Raw genomic sequence first — 10,376 nt, 5'->3', positions numbered from 1 at the left:
GTGGTCCAGTGTGTAATACCTGAGGTGACATGGTTGAAGGTGATAAATGTTTGTATTACCCTCCCCCTGTAAAGTGGTCCAGTGTGTAATACCTGAGGTGACATGGTTGAAGGTGATAAATGTTTGTATTACCCTCCCCCTGTATTGTGGTCCAGTGTGTAATACCTGAGGTGACATGGTTGAAGGTGATGCTTTCTGCAGCTCGTCCACCAAGCATCATACACATTTTGTCAAACAGCTGAAATCAGAAGAAAGCTACTGTCTGAATGGAATAAACTACTGTCTGAATGGAATAAGTCTGTAAATAAGTTTTTTATATGCACTTAAAAATACAAATATTTATCAGATGAACTTTTTTTGTGCACAAAAGATTTTCTCAAAGAAACAAGAGGCCCAAGGGCCTTAGCGGTCACCTGAGTTATATNTAGTTGACACCTGTTGTTGGAAAAGAGACTGTTGTCACCTGTTGTTGAAACAGAGAGATATTTTCTCTTGTTGTTGAAATAGAGACTGTTGTCACCTGTTGTTGGAGTAAAAAGAGATGTCACTTGTTGATGAAATAGATAGAGCTGTCAACTGTTGTTGAAATAGAGATAGTTGTCACCTGATATTGGAATAGAGATAGTTGTCACTTGTTGTTTGAATAGGTAGCAGCGTACGGTGGCCATTGTGATGTTTTACCCCTGTAATATTTCATGTTTCAAAATTTGAAAAAAAATCAGCCCTAAAATTGGCATAAACATGATGAAGTGGACTATGTGGGCTTCATAAAGTAAAAAAAGACATGAGGCCCAGAGGGCCTGTATCGCTCACCTGGATAAAAAAGCAACCATGGGAAATTATTCTTATTACATAAAATCCCTCCAATGGTGGAAGGAAGAAAGATTTTAAAGATTTAAACCTCTAATTTCCTGATTGGGCCCCGCAACTCTCAGCTCCAAGGGGGTCCAAACCCACCGTTTATACAAAATTTAGTCCCCTTTGCCCAAGGATGCTCCAGGTTAAATTTGGATAAAATCCCTCAATTCCTATGGTAGAAAAGGATTTTTTAAGGTTTTAACCTCTATTTCTCCTATTGGAAACTCTGCCCAAAGGGGGTCCAATCCATTATTTCTACAAAACTGAGTCCCTTGGCCCAAGCATGCTTCAGACCAAATTAGGATGAAATCTCTTTATCCCTACAGTAAAAGAAGGATTTAAAGGTTTTACCTCTATTTCCTCTATTGGGCCCCATTTCTCTGCCCCCAGGGGAGGCCACACCCACCATTTATACAAAATCGAGTCCCCTTTGCCAAAGGATGCTCCAGACTAAATAAGCATAAAATCACTTTATCTACAGTAGAAGAAGGATTTCAAAGGTTTTTGCCTCTATTTTTCCTTTTGGGCCCCGCAAATCTGTCCCCAGGGGCCACATCCACCGTTTATACCAAATTGAGTCCCCTTGGCCTAAGGATGCTCCAAAACAAATTCATTCCAAATCCACTAGGCTGTTCAGGACAAGTAGCATTTTAAAGGAAAAGTTTAGCTGACGGACGGACGACAGACGCTGGGCCATGGCATAAGCTCACTTGCCCTTTGGGCAGGTGAGCTAAAAATCGAATTTGGTTTGAGACTATAGTTTTGGGCATTTACAAACCTGTGTCTACGCAACAAAAGCTAGCTTTTCATGTAGTCTATTTTTGTACTCAGCACATGTGTAAATATTGTGAAAAATCCATCGGAATGACCTATGCTAAAACGTGAGTATATCTGTTACCGAGTAGGTGATATTTAATTGAAGACAGGTTTTAAGAAAAAAAATACAACTTGCGGGGGTCCAATTATCGGTTAAAAATCATGATTTTTGCATTTTTTTGGTGTTTTTTGATGTGGTAACCATGGTTTTCAAAGGTCCCGAATCAGGGGAAAACAGTTTTTGAAAAAAACTATTCAGTCTTCTAAACAAAATGTACTTAAAATGTAGTTATAGATATATATATATATATATGTAGTTGTGTTGTGCAGGTTGAATCAACTATCCATGTTTATCTGAGACATGCCCTTTATTTTTAGGATCAGGCCATTTCTACTGTACTCTGCTACTATAGAGAGAGGGTTGTCACCTGTTGTTGGAATAGCTAGTTGTCACCTGTTGTTGAAATAGAGAGTTGTCACCTGTTGTTGAAAAAGAAAAAACTGTCACCTGTTGTTGAAATAGAAGTAGTTGTCATCTGTTGTTGAAATAGATAGTTGTCACCTGTTGTTGGAATAGAGAGTTGTCACCTGTTGTTGAAATAGATAGTTGTCACCTAATGTTGGTATAGAGAGTTGTCACCTGCTGTTGGAATAGAGAAATTTGGTACCTGTTGTTGGAATAAGGAGTTGTCACCTGTTGTTGAAATAGATAGTTGTTACCTGTTGTTTGAACAGAGGCAGTTGTCACCTGTTACTTACCTATTGGTCTAAAGAAATAATTGTCACTTACATGTTGGTTGGAGGGTAAATAGTTGTCACTTACCTGTTAGTTGGAGGTGAGATAGTTATCATTTACCTGTTGGTTGTAGTGGAGATAGTTGTCATTTACCTTTTGGTTGGAGTGGAGATAGTTGTCACTTACCTGTTGGTTAGAGGGTAAATAATTGTCACTTAAAGATAGTTGTCACTTACCTGTTGGTTGGAGGTGAGATAGTTATCACTTACCTGTTGGTTTGAGGTGAGATAGTTATCACTTACCTGTTGGTTGGAGGTGAGATAATTGTCACTTACCTGTTGGTTGAAAGTGAGATAGTTATCATTTACCTGTTGGTTGGAGGTGAGATAGTTATCACTTACCTGTTGGTTGGAGGTGAGATAGTTATCACTTACCTGTTGGTTGGAGGCGAGATAGTTATCATTTACCTGTTGGTTGTAGTGGAGATAGTTGTCATTTACCTGTTGGTTGGAGTGAAGATAGTTGTCACTTACCTGTTGGTTGGAGGTGAGATAATTGTCACTTACCTGTTGGTTGGAGGCGAGATAGTTATCATTTACCTGTTGGTTGTAGTGGAGATAGTTGTCATTTACCTGTTGGTTGGAGTGAAAATAGTTGTCACTTACCTGTTGGTTAGAGGGTAAATAATTGTCACTTAAAGATATTTGTCACTTACCTGTTGGTTGGATGTGAGATAGTTATCACTTACCTGTTGGTTGGAGGTGAGATAGTTGTGACTTACCTGTTGGTTGGAGGCGAGATAGTTGTCACTTACCTGTTAGTTTGAGGTGAGATTATCACGTACCTGTTGGTTTGAGGTGAGATAGTTATCACTTACCTGTTGGTTTGAGGTGAGATAGTTGTCACTTACCTGTTGGTTGGAGGTGAGATAGTTGTCACTTACCTGTTGGTTGGAGGTGAGATAGTTATCACTTACCTGTTGGTTGGAGGTGAGATAATTGTCACTTACCTGTTGGTTGAATGTGAGATAGTTATCACTTACCTGTTGGTTGGAGGTGAGATAGTTGTCACTTACCTGTTGGTTGGAGGCGAGATAGTTGTCACTTACCTGTTAGTTTGAGGTGAGATTATCACGTACCTGTTGGTTTGAGGTGAGATTATCACGTACCTGTTGGTTTGAGGTGAGATAGTTATCACTTACCTGTCGGTTGGAGGTGAGATAGTTATAACTTACCTGTTGGTTAGAGGGTAAATAATTGTCACTTAAAGATAGTTGCCACTTACCTGTTGGTTGGAGGTGAGATTATCACGTTCCTGTCAATTGGAGTAAAGATAGTTGTCACTTTCCTGTTGGTTGGAGTAGAGATAGTTATCATTTACCTGTTGGTCCTTTATTTTTAGGATCAGGCCATTTCTACTGTACTCTGCTACTATAGAGAGAGGGTTGTCACCTGTTGTTGGAATAGCTAGTTGTCACCTGTTGTTGAAATAGATATTTGTCACCTAATGTTGGTATAGAGAGTTGTCACCTGCTGTTGGAATAGAGAAATTTGGTACCTGTTGTTGGAATAAGGAGTTGTCACCTGTTGTTGAAATAGATATTTGTCACCTAATGTTGGTATAGAGAGTTGTCACCTGCTGTTGGAATAGAGAAATTTGGTACCTGTTGTTGGAATAAGGAGTTGTCACCTGTTGTTGAAATAGATATTTGTCACCTAATGTTGGTATAGAGAGTTGTCACCTGCTGTTGGAATAGAGAAATTTGGTACCTGTTGTTGGAATAAGGAGTTGTCACCTGTTGTTGAAATAGATATTTGTCACCTAATGTTGGTATAGAGAGTTGTCACCTGCTGTTGGAATAGAGAAATTTGGTACCTGTTGTTGGAATAAGGAGTTGTCACCTGTTGTTGAAATAGATATTTGTCACCTAATGTTGGTATAGAGAGTTGTCACCTGCTGTTGGAATAGAGAAATTTGGTACCTGTTGTTGGAATAAGGAGTTGTCACCTGTTGTTGAAATAGATAGTTGTTACCTGTTGTTCGAACAGAGGGAGTTGTTACCTGTTACTTTCCTATTGGTCTAAAGAAATAATTGTCTCTTACATGTTGGTTGGAGGTTAAATAGTTGTCACTTACCTGTTGGTTAGAGGGTAAATAACTGTCACTTAAAGATAGTTGTCACTTACCTGTTGGTTAGAGGGTAAATAATTGTCACTTAAAGATAGTTGTCACTTACCTGTTGGTCGGAGTAGAGATAGTTATCATTTACCTGTTGGTTGTAGTGGAGATAGTTGTCATTTACCTGTTGGTTGGAGTGAAGATAGTTGTCACTTACCTGTTGGTTGGAGTAAAGATAGTTATCATTTACCTGTTGGTTGGAGTAGAGATAGTTATCATTTACCTGTTGGTTGGAGGTGAGATAATTGACACTTACCTGTTGGTTGAAAGTCAGATAGTTATCACTTACCTGTTGGTTTGAGGTGAGATAGTTGTCACTTACCTGTTGGTCGGAGTAGAGATAGTTATCATTTACCTGTTGGTTGGAGGTGAGATAATTGTCACTTACCTGTTGGTTGGAGGTGAGATAGTTATCATTTACCTGTCAATTGGAGTAAAGATAGTTGTCACTTACCTGTTGGTTGGAGTAGAGATAGTTATCATTTACCTGTTGGTTGGAGTAGAGATAGTTGTCCTTAGGAGCCAGCTGTGCAAAGCCAAGTATATTATTGGTTCTAGGAACAATGGAAACCTACAAAAAATTGTAACTAGTAACATTTATATGATATGTAACTAACTGTAACTAGTAACATTTATATTAAATATGAATAGTAACATTTATATGATATGTAACTAATTTTAACTAGTAACATTTATATGATTTGTCACTAATTGCAACTAGTAACAATTATATGATATATAACATTTGTATGATTGTCACTTATTGTAAACAGTAACATTTATATGATATCTCACTAATTTTCACTAGTAAAATTGATATGACATATAACTAGTAACAAATTGTTACCAGTAACATTTAAATATTATATAACTAATTGTTAGTAATAACATTTTTATGATTTATAACTATATATTCTATATTGCTGTTTTTTACCCACACCATAATTGAATCTCAGTTTATAGTGAGCTGCTGAGTCTGACCTGAAGTAAGGCGTCGCTATGTTGGAGCAGCCAGCCCACCAGTGCGTGTCCAGCCTCATGGTAAGCCACTACTTTTCGGTCCTCCTGGGTGATCACACTCCTTTTTTTCTCAGCACCTACAAAATTTAAAAAAATGTTAACACATCATAAAGATTCAGTTTAACCTTGACAGAACCTGGTTGATGACAAAAAGGATCTTCAGAAAATATCCACATTTTTGCTTTTTGTGTCTGTGGCAAAAAACTGAAATGAAAAAGTCATGAAGCATCGACGAAGAGATAAATGCAACAGACATCAGTTCCAAGGTTTTCCGGTTATTTTTCATCCTTCTGAAAATAACCGATGAAGGCCAATGGTGTGTGACATATTTGTGAGGTCATAGTATGATAATCTCTGAACGAAGTTCAAGCTCAAAATATATATCAGTATTTATCTCAATAAACAAGTAATAAAATATGAAGATTGTTTTCACTATATGAAGATGTTCATGTATGGATTGAAACACAATTGTCTTTGCTTCAAGGATACACTTCCTGTTTCCCCGCTGGACGTCTACTTCTGGACGAAAAAGCAATGTGGCAATGTGTAGCAAGGTGAAGCAACTCTGTTTACGCACGCATGTGTCACCATTAAAGAGCTTCGCTCAGGCGCCTTAGGCCACCAAGAGCTATGTTCTTATTACATAAAATCCCTCTAATGGTTCAGAAGAAGAAGGATTTTAAAGATTTAAACCTCTGATGCCCCTATTGGCCCCGCATCCAGAGGGGCCACACCTTCCGTTTATACAAAATTTAGTCCCCTTTGCCCAAGGATGCTCTAGACCAAATTTGGATAAAATCTACTGGGCCTTAATCACTATGGTAGAAGAAAGGTTTACTTCTATTTCCACTATTCGGCCCCACTCCTCTGCCCCCAGGTGGCTTCACCAACCATTTAAACAAAATTTAGTCCCCTTGGACCGAGGATGCTATAGACTAAATTTGGATAGAATCCCTTTATCCCTACGGTAGAGGAAGGATTTTAAAGGTTTTACCTCTATTTCCCTATTGGACCCCACCCCTCTGCCCCCAGGAGGGCAACACCCATCAATTATATAAAAATGTAAATGCCCTTGGCCTAAGGGGAGAAAAAATTTAGTCAAAATCTACTGGGCCGTTCAGGACTTATAAGTAGCGTTTTAAAGGAACTGTTGATGGACAGACGATGGACGGTCGGACGCCGCGCCATGGCATAAACTGACACCAGTCCTTCGGACCAGGTGAGCTAAAAACAAATTACTTAAAATCAAAACTTTTTCTGAAAATGAACCACCATGGGTGGTCTTTGTCAAAAATCAAGGATCTTTCCAAACACAAGATCTGAATTTTTAAATATCACTAAAAACTTCCTAAACTGTACCAATTGTGGTAGCGTGACGTTACATACAGTTGAACTATCATAACTCAAACTTCATTAGCATTCAAATCCTTTCTAAATGTGTCAAACTTATACTAAAGTCAGGAATTTTTCAATAGATGACTTTACTTATACTCCAGTGACAAATGAAACTTTTATGAATCAAATTTCTTGCTGTTTGACTACAATTCGAAATCCCATTTTTATGAAAATGTTGAAAATGGAAGTAACCTTTATTAGTACATCAAAATGTCCCATTAAAGGTGGCAGTCACATACTTCTAGCACTTGGTTCCTAGTCGGACGCTCTACCACTGAGCTAAAGGGAAATTCCTTCTTAAATCCAAGCTAGTGGGCAACTGTAATCCTATGTTCAATTAATATCTGCCCCACTACTCCCTCCTTTTTAAATGTGTTCGCCCTCAAACACCACCACCCAGGTTCTAGCTCCCTGTCACCAACGGGAGGGCTACGGACACCATTTGAAACAGGAAAGAGAACAGTGTGCATTCACTGGGGATCAAAACTGCGATCAAATCCAGAGCCTTTGTCTGTCATTTGTTGTCTGCCTTTGTCTGTTATTTGTTGTCAGCCTTTGTCTGTTATTTGTTGTCTGCCTTTGTCTGTCATTTATTGTCTGCCTTTGTCTGTTATTTGTTGTCAGCCTTTGACTGTTACTTGTTGTCTGCCTATGTCTGTTATTTGTTGTCTGCCTTTGTCTGTTTTTTGTTGTCAGCCTTTGTCTGTTATTTTATGTCTGCCTTTGTCCGTTATTTGTTGTCAGCCTTTGTCTGTTATTTTATGTCTGCCTTTGTCCGTTATTTGTTGTCAGCCTTTGTCTGTTATTTCTTGTCTGCCTTTGTCTGTTATTTATTGTCTGCCTATGTCTGTTATTTGTTGTATGCCTTTGTCTGTTATTTGTTGTCAGCCTTTGACTGTTACTTGTTTTCTGCCTATGTCTGTTATTTGTTGTCTTCCTTTGTCTGTTATTTGTTGTCTGCCTTTGTCAGTCATTTATTGTCTGCCTTTGTCTGTTATTTGTTGTCCTGTGTTGTCTGTTATTTGTTGGCAGCCTGTCTTTTATTAGTTGTCAGCCTATGTCGGTTATTTGTTGTCAACCTTTGTCTGTTATTTGTTGGCTGCCTTTGTCTGTCATTTGTTGTCAGCCTTTTTCTGTTATTTGTTGTCTGCCTCTGTCTGTTATTTTACGTCTGCCTTTGTCTGTTATTTGTTGTCTGCCTCTGTCTGTTATTTTACGTCTGCCTTTGTCTGTTATTTGTTGTCCTGTGTTGTCTGTTATTTGTTGGCAGCCTGTCTTTTATTAGTTGTCAGCCTATGTCGGTTATTTGTTGTCAGCCTTTGACTGTTATTTGTTGTCTGCCTATGTCTGTTATTTGTTGTATGCCTTTGTCTGTTATTTGTTGTCAGCCTATGACTGTTACTTGTTGTCTGCCTATGTCTGTTATTTGTTGTATGCCTTTGTCTGTTATTTGTTGTCAGCCTATGACTGTTACTTGTTGTCTGCCTATGTCTGTTATTTGTTGTATGCCTTTGTCTGTTATTTGTTGTCAGCCTTTGACTGTTACTTGTTTTCTGCCTATGTCTGTTATTTGTTGTCTGGTGTTGTCTGTTATTTGTTGTCAGCCTGTCTTTTATTAGTTGTCAGCCTATGTCGGTTATTTGTTGTCAGCCTTTGACTGTTATTTGTTGTCTGTTAATGTCTGTTATTTGTTGTCTGCCTATGTCTGTTATTTGTTGTCAGCCTTTGTCTGTTTTTTATTATCTGCCTTTGTCTGTTATTTATTGTCTGCCTTTGTCTGTTATTTATTGTCTGCCTTTGTCTGTTATTTTTTGTCAGCCTTTGACTGTTACTTGTTGTCTGCCTTTGTCTGTTATTTGTTGTCCTGTGTTGTCTGTTATTTGTTGGCAGCCTGTCTTTTATTAGTTGTCAGCCTATGTCGGTTATTTGTTGTCAGCCTTTGACTGTTATTTATTGTCTGCCTTTGTCTGTTATTTATTGTCTGCCTATGTCTGTTATTTGTTGTATGCCTTTGTCTGTTATTTGTTGTCAGCCTTTTTCTGTTATTTGTTGTCTGCCTCTGTCTGTTATTTTACGTCTGCCTTTGTCTGTTATTTGTTGTCTGCCTATGGCGGTTATTTGTTGTCAACCTTTGTCTGTTATTTGTTGTCTGCCTTTGTCTGTCATTTATTGTCTGCCTTTGTCTGTTATTTTTTGTCAGCCTTTGACTGTTACTTGTTGTCTGCCTATGTCTGTTATTTGTTGTATGCCTTTGTCTGTTATTTGTTGTCAGCCTATGACTGTTACTTGTTGTCTGCCTATGTCTGTTATTTGTTGTCTGCCTTTGTCCGTCATTTATTGTCTGCCTTTGTCTGTTATTTGTTGTCCTGTGTTGTCTGTTATTTGTTGGCAGCCTGTCTTTTATTAGTTGTCAGCCTATGTCGGTTATTTGTTGTCAGCCTTTGACTGTTATTTGTTGTCAGCCTTTGTCTGTCATTTGTTGTCTGCCTTTGTCTGTTATTTGTTGTCAGCCTTTGTCTGTTATTTGTTGTCAGCATTATATGTCTCATATGCAAGCTTCAAAATAAATGTTGTAATGTTTTAAAGTGTTAGTAACAGACCTGCAACAATTCTCTCGATGGCGAAGTAGAAATCTCCCATGGTGACGTGGTCGTTTGCGTGGCGGGCAGCATGGAGAGCAGCTTCGTTACAAATGTTGGCAATGTCAGCTCCTGTAGTACCCAATACACAGGTAAAAACAAACAGCTCATAAGTGTGAATCGTCCAATCAAAGATATTTATTTTTAGTCTATAATGATTTTGTTCAATTCTGTATGAAGAATAAATTTGTTGTCACCACCTAATGACCTGACACAACAATCTGTAAATACTACTCCACACTTGATTATGGTTCTGAAGTTGTTAGACATGTCGATACATTAACCCTGTGAATGTAAGTGAAGAGGATTTATCTGAACAAATTCTATTCAGTAGCTTTTCACCTTAGACAGCTATATGTGGTCATTATCATGACTCTTTACATGTGAAGATGTTGTGTGAAGAACAAGTAGTTAATGGAAAGGGGACTATTACAGAGTCCTCCTACACTAGCTTGGATCCAAACCAAACACTATTTGAATTTCAACCAGTGTCCAGGCCAAAGTGTAATCTTGTTCAATTTATATACAAGAGGCCCAAGGGCCTTAGCGGTCACCTGAGTTATATCATAGGTACTGGTAGCTTTATTTTATTGTTTAGATGTGATGTGGAAATCAGCATGTAAACTAAGTGAAATACAATACTTGTCATGTCATCAATGGATAAGAATTTGAAAATATTGGTAAATGTTCCCTTTGGGGCCCCGCCCTAGCCCCTGGGGATGGGGCAGGAATCC

At 38.3% G+C, this 10,376-nt stretch overlaps 1 protein-coding gene across 2 annotated transcripts in view; it reads right to left on the bottom strand.

The window, feature by feature from the left end:
• The window catches only part of LOC110457513 (paraplegin-like), a 65,809-nt gene that overhangs the window by 12,036 nt on the left and 43,397 nt on the right, over positions 1-10,376 (bottom strand). For both annotated transcript variants that reach the window (XM_021508827.1, XM_021508828.1), the window contains exons 13-16: positions 9,604-9,714; positions 5,570-5,685; positions 5,076-5,159; positions 166-238 (exon numbers count right to left, since the gene is read on the bottom strand). In XM_021508827.1, the coding sequence (XP_021364502.1) occupies positions 166-238; positions 5,076-5,159; positions 5,570-5,685; positions 9,604-9,714 (384 nt within the window). The remainder of the gene's footprint in view (positions 1-165; positions 239-5,075; positions 5,160-5,569; positions 5,686-9,603; positions 9,715-10,376) is intronic.

Source organism: Mizuhopecten yessoensis, unplaced genomic scaffold (assembly GCF_002113885.1).
Source record: "Mizuhopecten yessoensis strain PY_sf001 unplaced genomic scaffold, ASM211388v2 scaffold9171, whole genome shotgun sequence".
NCBI lineage: Eukaryota > Metazoa > Mollusca > Bivalvia > Pectinida > Pectinidae > Mizuhopecten > Mizuhopecten yessoensis.
This window is presented reverse-complemented; position numbering and strand designations above follow the sequence as displayed.